The sequence below is a fragment of the Urocampus carinirostris genome, chromosome 15 (assembly GCF_059441175.1).
Source record: "Urocampus carinirostris isolate Australia breed hairy pipefish chromosome 15, RoL_Ucar_1.0, whole genome shotgun sequence".
Lineage (NCBI taxonomy): Eukaryota > Metazoa > Chordata > Actinopteri > Syngnathiformes > Syngnathidae > Urocampus > Urocampus carinirostris.
In genome coordinates this window covers 23,265,072-23,281,938 of record NC_142363.1, presented here as the reverse complement: position 1 = coordinate 23,281,938, position 16,867 = coordinate 23,265,072, and the positions used below count along the sequence as shown (strand labels likewise).

Below are 16,867 nucleotides of genomic sequence, written 5' to 3'. Positions count from 1 at the left end.
GAAAGATATGTTGGCCTGAAGAGGGATGGGCGCCTCCAGGCTGTACTTGCCCCAGACACACCACAGGAAAATGGTGCTTCTACAATAGAATAGAATAGAATATACCTTTATTGTCATTGTTACAAAATGGGTTAACATATTGTGACAACGAAATTGGGCAAACCCTATTGGTTAAGGGATACAACCACCCAAATACCTGTCAACCTGTACGTTTTTTCCGTACAAAGCACGTTTATTATGCATTTTAAGACGTGTACGACGTACGAGAAAATCAGTACGGAAAAACGCAAATTTGTCAAATATGGGTACCATCCGGTATACACAGACTATCACGAAACGGCAAATCAATCAAGTCAAACAAGTTCGCCGCGGAAGCCTCTATCTCTGTATCGGTTTTTTTCGTTGCAAACGAAACGAGCGGTCTGCCGCCTGGGGATTTCCCATCATGCATCATTCCGGAAAAAAAATAAAAATGGTGTATGATTATTTTGTATTTTGTACAAGAAAATATGTCAGTTTGTACGGGCATGGAGCCGTATGTGTTAGTTAATAAATATATAACGTACAGTGGAACCTCGGTTTTCAAACGCCTCTCAGTTCGAACAAATCGGAGTCCGACCAAAAATTTTGAGAAATTCTTGCTTCGCTGTTCGGTCAAAATAACGGAGTTCGAACGCCGGTAATGCGTGAGTGCGTACGCTAGGGTGCGATGCTGAGCGGCGTACGGGTGTTTTAGCCCCTTATTATGCCTCCGAAGAAAGTCAGTGCAAGCAGCAAAGTTGCTACAGGTGAAAAAAGAAAAGTAGTCCGTACAACTATTGCATCTAAGAAAGAAATAATAGCCAAATATGAAGGAGGTGTGCGAGCGCCTTCTGCTGACCACCACAAAGGTAAGAAATCCTATTCATAAGATTACGATAACGCGAACGTACAATTAGCCTGGGTTAGCTTTAAGTTTACGTTAAACATTCAGGGTGTTGGAACGGAGCCCAACATTGAGGGTGTTGGAACGGAGCCCCCTTTCCAATGAACCGCTCATCATTTGTTGTGGAGACCCGGGTGCTAAATGACTTGTAAACGACCCGATTTTTTTATTTTTACACGTTCATGTTTGCGTAATCTATCGTACGGAAGATTACAAAAACGAGGACGTACGATTAGCCTGGGTTAGCTTTATGTTTACGTTCAACATCCAAGGTAAACATTCAGGGTGTTGGAACGGATTAAAACGATTTACATGATTTTTAATGGGAAAAATGATTTCGGTGATCGAACAAATCGGTTTTCGAACAGGGTTCTGGAACGGATTATGGTCGAGAACCGAGGTTCCACTGTACATTAATTGTTCGTGTTAATGTTAGTGTAGTGTACGATACTGGCCTCTGGTGTCCAAGGTGGGCACAATGAATTGAAGTTTGATGTTACTAAGAAGTAAATATGATGGCCTGAAGAAGGATGGGTGCCACCAGGCTGTATTGCCCCAGACACACCACGGGAAAATGGTGCCCCTACAACCCTAGTGGTTAAGGGACACATCCGCCCACCACAATTGTAATATATTATAGTTTGAGTTGGGGGTTGTAACTTGTGTATTACTCACTCTGGACTTATGGCACCTGCTTGTTTTTAGTGTCAAGTGTACACAAGTATTTAAAGGAACTCAAAATGTCTTCCTCACCCTCAAAGCAGACAGGTCGATTTCATCCAGACTTCGAGCCGGAGAGTCAGTCGCCATGACTAATCAAGTCACACTCAGAAAAATAAAAAATAAAATTAAAATAAAATTATTCCTTCACAATAAAAACAATAGCGTCCGAGGAAATTGTTGAGGGTCCCAGCTTTGAGGGTTTCGTCAGTCGCCTCCGGCTAGAGTGCGGGGAGGACGCCGTTGAGCGCTTCCGGTTCCATGTCGGCGGGATGGAGGCGAAAGCGAAGCCGGGTTTGGTGCCTCGCAGGTCGGCGTCGAGTGTCTCGACTGTACGCCGCCGCCGCCGCTGTGTGTGTGTGTTCGGTGACTGACAGCCAGCGGATTAGAGCTGAAGGGGAGGGGCCAAAGAGGGCGGGGCTTGAGGGGGAGACACGCACGGCAGGGAGTCCCGCAGTTTTAATGTATCACGTGACTTGTTCAAATCTAAAGACAAGTACAGTAATCCCTCGGCTATCGCGGTTAATGGGGACCAAAACCACCCGCAAAAAGTGTTTTTTTTTTTTTTAATTATTTTATTTTATTATTATTATTTTTTTTGACCCGGGTAATGGGGACCAACACCACCCGCGAAAAGTGAAAATCCGTGAAGTAGCAACGCCCCTTCAAAAATGCTTAAAAAATAAATAAGAACATTTTTTTAAAATATATTTTTTTTATTTATTTTATTTTATTACTATTATTTTTTAGACCCCCGAAGCTCTGAACCCGCGAACGTGGACCCGCGAAGTAGCGAGGTCCCACTGTACTTTTTAAAATAAATAATACCTTTAATTTATTTACATCATAACAGCCATTTACAAATACATTTACATTATATGTCATTTAAATTAAATATGGTTATTATTTTTTTATTATAATCACATCATAATTAAAAACAACAAAACTCGTTTTAATGTATAAATATTTGAATGTTTTTTTTTTTTTGCTTTGTGTTTTCTTGATGTTGGCACCTTTTTTATTTCATATCAAGTCAATTCACATTTGTTTGTATAGCCAAAATGCATCAAATTCGAGGTCCGGGGGCCAAATGTGGCACATAATTTCATGCAGCCCGCAAAGGCTTAAAATGTCTCAAAAAGAGTACTTTACGAAAACCTACACTTCCCACAATGCCTGTCGACTACAATACCCGCAAATTGACTTCTCAGTGCCACGACATGCCAGTATTCCCATATCAATATCAATGGGTGGAATTGAGAAAAAAATGATCCTGAACTCAATTAGTGCCATAAATGTATAAATACAGTTTCAGAAGCAATGTCCCTGAGTACCAAAATGTAATATACATATATATACATAATATTCTAAAGGCAGCGGCACAATCCAGGGTATCCCCTGCCCCCTTCCCGAGGACGGCTGGTTGGGCTCCAGTGCCCCCGCGACCCTGCTGAGGATAGGCGGTCCTGATCAGTAAGTATCAAGCCTCTGGGATGATATCAGTATGATAAACCACCACTAGATGGTTGAAACGGCATTGATCAGATCTTTGTCCACACATCAAGGAGCCCACACTCTGCTGTTGCTTTGTCTATCCAGCGATTAAGAGTGTGTGTGCAATCCCCAAGTGACCGAAAAATTGTGATCACATCACCGGTAACATCAGGCACGTTCTTGCAAAGTACATGCATTGTTCAGTGTTCTTGTAATAAAATGTTATTTTGCATGCAAAGTGCCCTTTGTGTTTATGGAAAGCATTGTTTAAATAGTGGATGCATCACAAATGCAAAAACAATGCACCAACGTGAAAGTCTGACTTGAAATGCATCCTTTCACAAGAAGCTGTTTTCCTCTCTTAGAAGTTTTCTTGGAAACGTGTATTTTCAAGAAACTTATTAAAGTTCAACTGTTGTTTACTAAACGATGTTAAAAGCTAAAAACATATGGAAGATGAGAGTTGAAGGTTTTTTATATGCCCTATGCCAGGGGTGTCAAACTCATTTTAACTCGGGGGCCACACGATAGAACAAACATTCTGTCGGGGGCCGGACTAGTAGATTCAAGAGAAAGAAAAAGAGAGGTAAATAAGAGAAAGAGGGAGGGAAAAGGAGAGAGGGCGGGACAAAGAAAGAAAAAGAGAGGGAGAGAGAGTGAGAAACAAAAGATAAAAAGTCGTGAGAGACTGGGAAAAGAAAGAAGAAAAGAGAAATAGAAAGACAGAAGGAGAGAAAAGAAAAAAGAAAGCGCAAAGGGTAGGGAGAGAGAAAGAGAAAAGAGAGAAAAGGAAAAAAGGTTAAAAGACACAGAGAGAGAAAGAGACAAAGAGCAACAAAGGAAGAGAAAAAGAGAGACACAGAGAGTGAAAGAGACAGAGAGTGGGAGAAAAGGGGTGGAAAAGAAAGAGAGAGAGAGAGAGAGAGAGAAAAATAAATACAAGTACAGTGTCTTTGTGAGAGGCACCTGGCTTTGGCAACATCGAGTTGACATATTTCCACCTGCAGCTTGTTTTTCTCTTGTGCTTCTCTGAGTGTTGTCTTGCGGGCCGGATTCAATCCCTTAGCGGGCCTGATCTGGCCCGCGGGGCGCCTGTTTGACACCTGTGCCCTATGCCTACATACAGCAGCAACAGAACAACATTTTTGTAGGCCTCCAAAAATGAGTCAAGATGCCAAAATCCTGGCACCTAAACTTCTCATTTGAGAGAAACTTCTGGCATTGCATAGGTTAAAAAGGTTCAAAAACATTTTCTTAATTTATGTGTTTAGAACACATACGTGTTGTAGTAACATTTTGTCAATGCAACAGTAATGCCTGTGACTTGTAAATTTATGACTTACATCAGAATATTGATGCTGTACATTATTATTTTTGTGTGGTTAAATGTTAGTTTAAAATAATAGAATGTTCATTGCATCCATTTGCATGAAGATCATGTATTAATTTCAAGGCATGGACAGAGGGGACGTCTTTCCACCGATAATAATACATTATTTTGTTCCACATGTATATCATCTAATCACTTTTTAAAAAAAAACGCTTTATGTCCCCAACAATGTTGAAAAATCATTGTTTCGTCCCCACCGATATGTGATCACTAAAAAAAGATGTGCTATGTCTCCACCAATGCCAATATCAAACCCATGCCCTTGATTTATTCATAAACATATTTGCTTTTACTTCTTTGAGTTTTTGAATTTCTTCAAAATATTTAAACATTTTGTTTGTATAAACATTTATGAGCTTAGCCCTGTATTTTTAAGTTACATTAATTAGTATAAACACCTTCTCTCTCAGTACGCGCGGTAAGACCTTACCAAGAAGGATAAAGTGTGATTCCGCTGTAGTTGGAACACACTCTCTGGTCCCCCTACTCGAAAAAGGGATACCACCCCCCCCCAGAGGTACTGTTCCCGATGTGCATGTGATGTTGCAGAGACGTGTCATCTATGAGACGCCAATATCTAGAGCCTTGATGAACTCTGGGCGGATCTCAGTGACTTCAACCCAAGAGAGCTGCACAATCCCTGTATAACTGGCACCATAATTTGGTTTCGTAACGCCTCCAATAAGTTGAATTTGTTTCCAGTTGGTGAAGGACTCCGGAAGACTGATCTTTGTCACCGATTCTGTTCATAACTTTCATGGACAGAATTCGTAGCACAGCCTTGGTGTTCAAGGGGTCCAATTTGAGGGCCTTAGCATTGCATCTCTGTCTTTTGCAGATGGTGCGGTGTTGATGGACCCCTCAAGCAGGGATCTTCAGCTCTCACCGGCGCAGCTCGCAGCAGAGTGGTTAGCTGCCGTGATGAAGATCAGCACCTTGAAGTCCGAGACTATGGTACTCAGCCGGAAAAGGGTGGCATGCTCCCTCTAGGTTGGGGATGAGATATTTGCCCCAAGTGGAGGAGTTCAAGTATCTTGTTCACGAGTGAGGGTGAGATGGAACGGGAAATCGACAGACGGGTCGGTGCAGCGTCTGCCGTCATTCGGACCCTGTACCGGTCCATCGTAGTGAAGAGGGAGCTGAGCCAAAAGGCAAGGCTCTCGATCTACCGGTTGATCTACGTTCCTACCCTCACCTATGGTCATGAACTGTGGGTCATGACGGAAAAAACACGATCCCGGATACAAGGGGCTGAAATGAGTTTCCTCCGCAAGGGTGGCTGGGCTCTCCCTTAGAGATAAGGTGTCATTTGGGAGGCAATCTGCTTTGAGAGGTGCCAGCTATGGTGGCTGAGGCATCTGATAAGGATGCCTCCTGGACGCCGTCCTCGGGAAGTGTTCTGAGTATGTCCCACCGGCAGGAGACCCCGGCCTAGCTGGAGAGACTATGTTAAAGACTAGGAACGCTTCAGGATCCTGTCGGATGAGTTGGATGGGATGTCTGGGGATACGAACATCTGAGCTTTACTGCTGAGGCTCCTGTCCCCGCGACCCGGCCCCGGATAATCGAAAGATGATGGATGGATGAACTCTCTGAAATATATTTGAAATATTCAGTCATAGTTTCAGATATCTAGTGACAAAAACTCATGTATTTTAAGCGAACAGGTTTAATTTTTATTTATTCACCATTTAAAGTAAGTATTGTACACTGAACTTGGCAAATAAGATACATGACTGTACAAACCCATTAAGAGCAGAAGGTGGAAGTTAAACACAGTCATTGTTTCTCCATCATAGAACCTAAAAAAATAAAACAACCAAGCAGCTGACTGACTATGAATTAAAGAGTATTACCGTCATATATAAGTGAAAGTATGTGCAATAAAACTGTTAAAACAGAACATATTGTTGGTCCATAAACCCAGTCAAAATTAGTATGAGATTATTTTTCTGTACAAATAAAGAATTTCCAGCGTTGTCAATGCAGAAGTTTTCCTTCCACATACTGTATTTACCGTGATTACTATATCTTGCTAACGTTGAGAAATAGCAAAAGTGGTTCTTAAGTTATCTTTCACATTAGTGGAGTGCTAGATGTTGTTTTGATTTTAAAAACGTAGAACAGTTAGTACAAAATGCTAAAACAGTAAACACGTTTAAAATATTTTTGAGATACTAGACTTGGGAAAAATTAGATGAAATTGTTTGGGGGAAAAAAAGTAGAAACTCTACTTGTAAGACAGCACCACCTACAGAGCAAACGTAGAATTTCAGGAACGATTGTCTGGTAACTGTTTACAACCTAGCGAATTAGCAAAATGAGTACATTTATCCAGATTATTTGTTTTTAAAGTGGCTTAAACAACATTTATGCAGTCAATTGTTTGCAAGGGAAATTCTAATAGGTAAAAACAAATTATTAAATACATAAAAACAAGTTTCCTATGCCACATGAAGAATCACACACACAAAAAAACATTACATTTGGTAGCAGTGTCTAATATCAATCAACAAAGTATATTGATAATCCATGCCTGAAAATACAAAACTGAGAACTGAAAAAGAAACTAGAATTGTTCCAGGCTAATTAAGATTGTACCCTTCAGAACAAAAAACTTCGCTCCTGATCCAGTTTAACTTAAAGTGCAACTTAAACACACAGAATTCCACTATTTCCATTTTGCTTTTGAATGCCCTCGCTCATTTGATTGCAACCTTTACAACCGTTTGATTTGGTCGGTCATGAGTAGAGCCACATTAAAACAAAAAACTGGTCCCTTTTCCAAAAACAGCTTCTCAGGAAGTGTCATCCCAGACCCTGCACAAGCGAGATAGTCTCCTGGTATCCGGCTTGTGGAATTCCTACGTCCATATCTCGGTGGGCACCATAGCTTCCTTGGAGCCGACCGAAGGCATGAGGTTTTGCTCGGAGAGGAAGTCCAAAGGAAACTGCACCAGGAAGCCGCGGATCTTGCGCAGTTCTTCCTGAGCCCGAACCGGGTCGGTCTGGGCCAGGCCGAGCTTGGACTGGTACTGCTCCAGTTCGGTCATGTTGCGTACCAGTGAGGAAGGGAGGCAACGGAAAACCTGCGGTGAAACGTATGTGTAAATATACTAATTTTTATGCAAACAAAATCATGATTCCAGCCGGATTCTTTTTTCCATCCATCAATTATCTGCACCGCTTATCCTCATAAGGGTTGCGGGGGTGCTGGAGCAAATCCCAGCCATCTTTGGACAGTGGCCAGGGGACACCCTGAACTGGTTAGCAGTCGCAGTAGCACCCACTCACTCGCTCATTCACACCTAGGGACAAGTTGGACTGGCCAATTAACCTGACATGAATGTTTTTCGGATAGTGGGGGGACACAAGAGTGGAGGAAATCTCAGCAGGCACAATGTGAACATGCAAACTCTGCACAGGAAGGCTGGTAGCTGAATTTGATACCATGACCTCAGAACTGTGCCACGGACACGCTCACTACTCAGCCGCCGTGCCGCCCATCGGATTCTTTTTTGGTTTTTAAATATTTGTTATTTTTCTGATATTATTGAGACAATTCTTACCAGACATTGAGTCCATTGGATAGAAACTAAACTTTGAAAAAATATATATAACAGGAAAGTTAACTTCTTTCAGATCCATTTTTTTCAAATACTGCTGTTAAACAATGCTATCCAAGTACTGTATTTTCTGGACTATAAAACGCACTGGATTATAAAAAGCATGCCATCAAAAAACAGTCTTTGGTGAAATATTCTTGTATTAATTATCACCATCGCTAGAACACGGTTTACTTTTCACAGTTTCGTTAATTAACGGATTAGCATTGTGCATCGTGTTCTGCCTTCTGATTGACTAAATAGTCTCCCTCGCTCATAAAATGAAATGATCAGCATTCATATAGCGCTTTTCAATTACTTCCCAAAGCGCTTTACAATGGGCTCCACAATGTGCTCCACATTTCCCAATAGCGGCCTCTCAGCCATGTAAGGCGCTAATCTGCTTATTGGGGGTATTAGGGGTTCAGTGTCTTACCCAAGGACACTTTGACATGTAACACGGACGAGCCGGGATTCGAAATGGGATCCCTTGATCCCAAGACGAGCGCTCTAGCTCCTGAGCTACTGCCGCCCCCTGTCTCAATGTTGCTGAAGTTTCCTTTAATCCACAAGGAACGATGACAAGTGAATGCAACTTGGTCTATTCACGCAGCTATGTCCTATGACAAAAATACACACATTTTTTGACGGTACAGTCGTTATTTGTAAAAATAAATAACGCTCATACAGTACCTTTATTTGTTAAATGAATGCTTGAGCCTGTAAAAAAGCGCTATTTCTTTGGTTTCAGTATATAATAAAGTATTTCACTGTATGATAATTGGAAAAAATAGAGGTTTCTACTTCACGGATTTTGCTTATCTTTTTGGCAGGTCACTCCCGTGATAGACGAGGAATTAATCTATAGGACGCGCCAAACTATAAGGAGAATGAAATGAAAGCAACTGCATATATAAATCCAGATCAAAAACACTGCACTCCTCTCTCTCTCTCTGTGTCATTGACATCAATATCAGGTCGCTGGAGTTTCTTTTAATCCACAAGGAACGATGACAAGCAAATTTATTAACCCAACAGCAGCAACCTCCAATGACGCAACCCTCATTCTCGTTTTCTCGGAGCGCAATAGTAAATTGGCATGCTCAAATGATTTGAAAAAACATGTGACCTACGCAAATTAGGGGGTGAGGGAGAGGGAAACGGCACAGCTGAACACGACAAAATGAAGATAGCTGTCTTTTTACCTTTTCGTAAATAGTTGCGTTGCGGCCGGCTGTGGTCATCCACACCTCCTTGTAGAAGCGATCGCTGATGGGATCAGAGAGATCGATGGCGGAGTCCGTGTGTCCGCCCAAGATTGTGCTGGAAAGAAAAAAGAAAAACCCTAACCATTAAAAAATATTCAATGCAATTAATAAAAGGGCAGAGTGTATATTGGGATTATCTGCCAACTCTCTCACCTGAAGCACTCCATGCGTAGCCTGAGTGCATACGGGCCAGCTTCATACTCGAGTCCGTCCATGATCGAGGCCACCTTTTCCGTGTCCTCCACAATAACCGCCACCTCGCTGTCGCGCTTACCCAGCATGCTCCTGTCGTTGATGTTAGCCGAGCCTGAAATACAATGAACCATTTAAAGTACTGTACTGTCGCACAGATGTGTGTATTTTTGTCATAGGACATAGCTGCGGTAATGGACCAAGTTGCATTCGCTTGTCATCGTTCCTTGTGGATTAAAGGAAACTCCAGCAACATTGAGACAGATGATACGAGAGGAATGTAGTGTTTTTGATAGCTAACTCATCCTGTGGTTCGATTTGGATATATTAATTGAGGACTTGATTTGTGGGTGCAAAAGTCATAAAATTGTGAGTATGTTGTAAATACTGAAAAAGTACCCACTGTTAAACCTGTCGTTTTGCTCGTTATGTGCAGGGTTGGGTAGGGTTACCTTAACTTGATTACTTTCAATTACTTTTGGATTACTCCAATACCAAATATGCTAATAAAAGACAAAAGAAACTAAATATGAATAAGATTACTAAATTTTGTGCTGGCTTGGGGAGTAACGGAATACATGGAATGGCAAAAATGATGTTGGCAAGCTGTTTGGATTTATTTTCATTTTGTTTCTGTCACATTTTATGTTAGGTTTGCCGGAGATCAAAGAGATCAAAGCCAGGAGAGAAAGCGTACCACGTGTTGTGAGTCATCATTTTATTCATATTTAGTTTCTTTTGTATTTTATTGGCATATTTGGTATTGGAGTAATCCAAAAGTAATTGAAAGTAATCCAGTTAAAGTAACCCTACCCAACCCTGGTTATGTGTATGCTATTAAGAACAGAAAGTAGCTCTCTGCTTAAAAAAGGTTGCAGACCCCTGGTTTTAATGTACATGAGAAAAGAATTGACTTTTAGTCCGGAATTTATGGTAACCTTTTTTTGCCAGAAGGTGGCATAAGAGTGCAAATCTATTGCACTTTCAGATCTCTTATGCAACTGGTGACTGATTTCCAGACTGGAGCACACAAAAAGTGTTAGCGGGCCAGAAATAGCCGCAACGCACCGATGATGACCGTGTTGTCGTCAGCGATGAGCATTTTGCTGTGCACGTAAATGAGCTCCGTCATCAGGCGGCCTTCCAGATCGGTGTGCGTCCGTAGCCCGGCAAAGGAGATGTAGTTCATCCAGTGGTCATCCACTGAGTAAGGAAATCAAAAACATATTGAAGGCAAATACGACTCAAAACAATCTTAAGGGGGTTGAAACTGTGATAACCACCACATCATTTGATTTGAATTGTCTTGAGATTGAATGATTCAAAAATCGTATTAGTGACCGACAAAAACAGAAAACTGCAAATACTATCATTATATGAAAAGCTGATTAAATATAGGGCTTCAGGTCAAGGATTTTGTTAACCAAAATATTTCAATATTTTAAAGAAAACAGGGTGTTAAATCAAACCCCAAAACTATATCTATCTACATAAATACAAAATAGTTTGGTGACCCCTCATTAAAACCCCTTAGGTGTTAAAAACAACTTCATTTATTACAAAAATATTTGCATTTAGAAAATAAGTAAAAAATGCACAAATCTTCATATAAATGTTATCTTTTTTTAACACTGATGGGTCAAGAAATGTGCATTTTTTTTACATAACCTGAGCCTAACTTAGAGGGAACTGACCAAATTGCAAATTATCTTGCCTCTATGGGTACCCCAAAAACTATGCTGGAGACAGGGCAAAAATATTGAAGGAAAATCCTGGTTTTATATGCTGTAGTTTCTATCCCCAAAAAAGCTAAAAAAGCGTTTCAGTTGCATTACATCAGTGGTTCCCAAAGTGGGCGGTACCGCCCCCCTGGGGGCGTTGGAAAGATCTGTGGGGAGGGGGCGACGGGGGGGGGGGTTGTTTGTGGTGGGGTGGGGGGAGTCTCTCCAAGGAAGAATGAGGCGGTAGAGGGGGCAGCAGTCCAAAGTCGAAGTCAGAAGTTTAAACGTAGTGCAGTTGTGAGAACCACAAAGCACTGCGGTTTATTCAAGGTTTTGTAGTGGGTGATGGAGTTTTGGCCAACCACAATTGTTACTGTTTGAGTTTTAAAAGCGCTTCCAATCAGAGGCAAGTTTTAATAATAGCACAAGCCAATAAATGCGATTCAAAGTTTGCAAGCACCACACTATGTATGCCACGCTCATGGAGTCTGAGCTCATGGAGTGTCATGGCGGACTCTGTAAACATAGTCCCAGAGTCAACAAACAAGAAGGAAACGAAGCTTGCACCAAAGAAGGGCGGTACATCACTTGTTTGGACCTATTTCGGTTTTGACGAAGTGGACGTGTGGGCGCTAGGAATACACTGGGGAGCCAAGGGGGCACTAGCCTGCAAAAGTTTGGGAACCTATGTATTACATAATCTAGTCGTCAAAAAATACACACCATGCCTTTAAGTAAAAACAATGGGATGGTCACTGAGCCATTTTGGGTGATGTAAGGAGTATCTCGGCTTAGAGTAACACATTATTGAATACTTACTCTCCCTTCGAAGCTGGGAAATGATGGAGTACTCCCCTCGGATCATGGTTCTTCAAAAACAAATAAAAATAAATTAAAATTTCAGTGAGTTCTTTGGCTTTACATTCAAATGCATGGTGATCGTCCTTCACCTGTAGTTAAAGTGCATGACTGCCTGGATGGCGTTCCCCCCGCCTGTGGTGATGTCTCCCTCGAAGCCAGGAAGCAGAGGGGTTACCACATATACGCGGTACTTTTTTCCTTCCCTGTCAGGATAATCAGCACATCAGTTAGAATAAGACCAATTCTGGTGGGAAATATTTGCTGTGAACCCACTGCCAACAGTAAACCGCTGCCCAGAACATACCTATTTTCCAGGGTAGAGGGCACATCTAAAAACCCCAAAGAGGCCAGATATTTGCAACTGTGCCTTATAACCCGGCGCACCTTGTATACCGCAGAATACAGGGGATATCGTTGTAAATGCATACAGTATTAATAGGTGTGTTACTTCACAGTATTCTTCCGTATCTGAGCAGTAATCCTCGCTGGCCCAAATCTCAATACATTGTACGCAACGAGATTCAAGCCAGAGTCATGGCGGTGAGGGCGCCGACACTTTAAGACCTCCAGTGGTTTAGATGACATACGAAAAGGCATTTGAGCGTTTGATTTTTTTTAATTATGGACAAAATCATTCAATATAACAGGCAATCGTACAGGGTTTTGTTTTTCTCTCCATTGCAAAGAATATATAATAAAAACTCGTGATATTCAATATTCGCAATTATACAATATACTCAATATTCATAAATCGGCAACCTCCCCAAACATACAGGCCTCTGAAATACCAAAACCTAAAAAAACAAAAACAAAAACAAAACAAAAAGATCAGATAAAAAGTAAAAGACATGAAAACTAAACTACACAAAAAGGAAAAAATAATAAATCAATATAAATATTTATTTATTCGAGCGTTTATCTTTATCAAACTATTTTTGCTGACAGTGCCAGAAAAATTGTATTGTACAGTGCATTCTGATAGTTTAAACAGTCCCTCCAAAAAGAAAGACAGAAACACAAAGAATTTCAGCAAAATACCATGCTAGCTCTTTTACATGCAACATACCTTTACATATTAAACCGAGAGGTTATTGACGCACAGGTAAAGAAGTGGACTGTTTATCAGAATGCACTATGCAAATCAGTGTTTCTGGCACCATGAGTAAAAGCAGTGTGATAATGAGATAAGCTATCATGCCTTTTTGTATGTCATCTGCAACGCTGGTAATCTAGCGGAAACGTGTCGACACGCTCACCGCCACTGCTTGGGTTTCAATTCATCCCTCCAGATGAAACGGGACACAAGAAAGCGGCCATGTCACTCGCGAATCACATAGCAAACAATCATTTTAATCATATCGACGATTGCCATATTACGTATATGCTCTAAGTGTACATGAATAAAGACGGTAGCTCTTACTGCGGTCTCAATTTAATGCACCTTATACTCTTTTAATACGGAATACACAGAAATTGAAGTTTTTTGCTTGGCTGAGGTGAAAATTGTATTCAAGTAGTTGCATTTTCACATACTTGTGTGCTCGGAGTATCCTTTCGATGATGGCGTCTCCAATTCTGTTGTACACAGTCCTGTTGTCAGCGCAGCTGATGAAGAACTGGTTCTGAGAGAACAAAATGATGCCTACGGTGAGTGCAAAGGCTTCAACGATTAAGTATAGAAGTAAGAAGTACTCCAAGTAGTCTTATTGCGGAAGCCTTGGAATTTTGAGAATTAGGTGTTCAAACATGGTATGTTTAAACACCAAAATAACCAAATTTACAAAAAAAAAGTGAGAGTAAATCATTAGCAATGTTACAACTGTAGATTGCAGAAATGTTTAATGTAATATGACAATATAAGTACTGTCCACCTATTATTAGAGTTAACCATAATGCGAAATGATTGAAAAATAAGAAAAAGTAGGGGGAAAAAAGACCAAAATGGCCAGCTTCTAAAAATAAATTATAACAATACATTTTTAACAATATACCAATCGTAAAGTACAGAACTTTTAAATGTAATGTTGCTATCCATCCATCCATTATCTGCTTATCCTCAGTAGTGTCACAGGGAGGCTGGAGCCTATCCCAGCTATCTTCGGGCAGTGGACACCCTGAACTGTTGCCAGCCAATCGCAGGGCACACAGACACGGACAATTCACTTGCTCATTAACACCGAGGGTCAATTGGGATCGGCCAAATTAACCTGCATGTTTTTGTAATGTGGGAGGAAACCGTAGTGCCCGGAAGAAACCCACGCAAGCAAGGAGAGAACATGCAAACTCTACACAGGAAGGTTTGATCCAATGACCTCAGAACTGTGCCGTGGACGCGCTAACCACTCAGCCGCTGTGCCGCCTGTAATATTACTATTTCATTATCATTTGTATATTACCATATCTTACAATATGTAAAAGTTTAAAAAAATAAAGAAAATAAAAGACCAAAAATAATTTTCAAAAAAAGATTAGAATGAAATAAAATATTAACTATAACTAATGTAATATGACAATATCATTACCATCCCAACATGACTATAGTTTTCCGTAATCTTAAACTATTGAAAAGTATAAATAAGAAAAATACAAATAAAAATGATGAAAAAAACGATCAAATATTTAATAATAGTGACTGAATATATGAAAACCAAAAAAAAAAAATATATATATATATATACACACACAAACACACACAATGACAATAATTAACGTTAAATATTTTAAGTTGTATTTAGCTCTTATGCTTGTTTTGATTTTGTTCAAAGAAGTATTATCACAGGTTAGTTTTTGGCAATATAACAACAATGTTAAAAAACTGAGCAAACATCCAATTAAAATGAATGATTCACATCAACTCAGCTGTATCATTGCCATACAAAAATATAACTCACATCCCAGTCTTTCATTTTTACCTCAATATAAATGTAGTGCTTGCTTTTGGCGATGACATGGATGTACGCATTATGGATGGATTCTTCGTGGTACTTTATGCCGGCCGACCAATCGGCTGCTGAGCGCAAAACCTTGCAAAGAACAAAAAGACAATATATTTTCCTGTAATAAATATGAAATCATTGGACATTTGTGATAAAACGGGCAAATTGTCAATTTATTTAAGAATAGCAACAAACAAGTGAAAACAGGTCGTAGCACTTTAATTGAGTAAAATAAAAGAGAGAAAGTCATGTCTTAAGTGGCAGCAAAGAAGAAAAAAAAAAGGAAAAAAAAAACAAGGCCGTTTGTTTTTTTCTCCTAGTTATGTAATGTTGTTTTTGGCCCACGTCCTCTTTTTTGTGTCCTTCCAGCAGCTCTCACGAATATAACAGGATTGCAAAAGCTCACACTTGACTTTATATTACATTTTTTCTTTCTCCAAGCCCTCCTTCAGGGTTAAGAACACCCAGACGGTGGATGGGAGCCGTGCAAGCGCTGCGTTCACAGGCTTCTCTTACCTGCACTTTGGCAGGCACACAGTCGGGCACTTGGTATCTGAGCTCAGTGGCACTGGAGTGAGATTTTGGCAGCAGGAATGGATAAGACAGAGAGCGGTACTTTGGCTTCATGATCTATAGGAGGAGAAGAAGAAGGTTAGTGAGGTTGACCTCGCAGTGCAGTGGAAAGTAAAGCTGCCATTTCCACACGAAAAGGTTTCCTTGAAATTAGACAAGGGAGAGTTCTTTGACTTCAGAATTGTATGGTGTCAGAAAAAATGGTGCTACAGATTCTGTGTTTCATTCTGTCAATGATTATCTTTAGTGAAAACATCATATATATTTGTGTACACTATGCAAATTGAAAATATAAAAAATGTATTGTATTTTTGTCATGATTACTGATGTGACTCACCTGTGCCCGCTCATCTGGCGCCACCCGCCGCGGGTTCTGATTGGCTCCCTGTCACTATTTTAACCCAGTCCTGTCTGACCCCTGTTGTCAGTCCGTCTGCGAACCTCAGTGTATTCTAGGCAAGCCTTTTTCGACACCGACTCCCACCTTTCCCGTTTTTGCTCCAGTCTGTCTCCAGCTATGACCTGTTTTGATCCTGACAACGTCTGCTCTCCCTTCCCGGCTTACGACTCGTTTCCGACCCCGACTTGCTCTCCGAGTCCCGGATACCGACCCGTTTTTCCGTCCCTGACACCGCCATTGCTCGCTACAGAAGATCTACTTCCGTGTTCGGATCACAATTCAGCTACGAGAGCGACTTGCTCTACGCGTCCAGCAAACACCGGATTGTGGGCGCAGCCCTTCCTCTTTTCTTCAATAAAACTTGTGGTAAACGCTCCACTATTGGGTCCTGTTTCTGTTCTTGTCCTGACAGTTTTCTGCTCTCTGAGCCGCACTAGATTATAAGGCTCACCCCAGAAAATAGTCATATTGTTTTTTCACAAATAAGGCGCACGGGGCAATGAAGTGGGTGGAATTAAAACAACTGTGAAGGCAGGGATTGTACAAAGAATAAAAAAGTTCCGTCTTCGTGCTTTAATAGATCAGTCAGAATATATCACTGATCATAAATACATACAATTGCAGAACACGTGGAGTGCGCGAGGTCCTATCCACTAGACCAGTATGTTTAGTCACTGTACGGAATTGTTAATTATATTATTGGGCCGGGAGAATACTGTCAGACATTGTGCTACAGCCAACTCAAAGTTTTATGCGAACGCACAAAATTATTAACTGAATAA

The 16,867-nt window shown here is 40.8% G+C and overlaps 2 protein-coding genes across 13 annotated transcripts in view; both read right to left on the bottom strand.

Annotated features, from left to right (window-relative positions):
* Window positions 1–1,995, bottom strand: part of LOC148351914 (traf2 and NCK-interacting protein kinase-like) — a 107,432-nt gene extending 105,437 nt beyond the window's left edge. For all 12 annotated transcript variants that reach the window (XM_088354696.1, XM_088354704.1, XM_088354699.1 and 9 more), the window contains exon 1: window positions 1,679–1,995. In XM_088354696.1, coding sequence (XP_088210822.1) covers window positions 1,679–1,735 — 57 coding nt within the window. In that variant the 5' untranslated portion in view covers window positions 1,736–1,995. The remainder of the gene's footprint in view (window positions 1–1,678) is intronic.
* Window positions 1,996–6,182: 4,187 nt separating this feature from the next.
* Window positions 6,183–16,867, bottom strand: part of pld1a (phospholipase D1a) — a 40,295-nt gene continuing 29,610 nt past the window's right edge. Inside the window, exons 18-26 of the mRNA XM_088354384.1 lie at window positions 15,629–15,742; window positions 15,089–15,199; window positions 13,710–13,798; window positions 12,266–12,379; window positions 12,135–12,184; window positions 10,663–10,797; window positions 9,556–9,709; window positions 9,340–9,457; window positions 6,183–7,618 (exon numbers count right to left, since the gene is read on the bottom strand). Coding sequence (XP_088210510.1) covers window positions 7,394–7,618; window positions 9,340–9,457; window positions 9,556–9,709; window positions 10,663–10,797; window positions 12,135–12,184; window positions 12,266–12,379; window positions 13,710–13,798; window positions 15,089–15,199; window positions 15,629–15,742 — 1,110 coding nt within the window. The 3' untranslated portion in view covers window positions 6,183–7,393. The remainder of the gene's footprint in view (window positions 7,619–9,339; window positions 9,458–9,555; window positions 9,710–10,662; window positions 10,798–12,134; window positions 12,185–12,265; window positions 12,380–13,709; window positions 13,799–15,088; window positions 15,200–15,628; window positions 15,743–16,867) is intronic.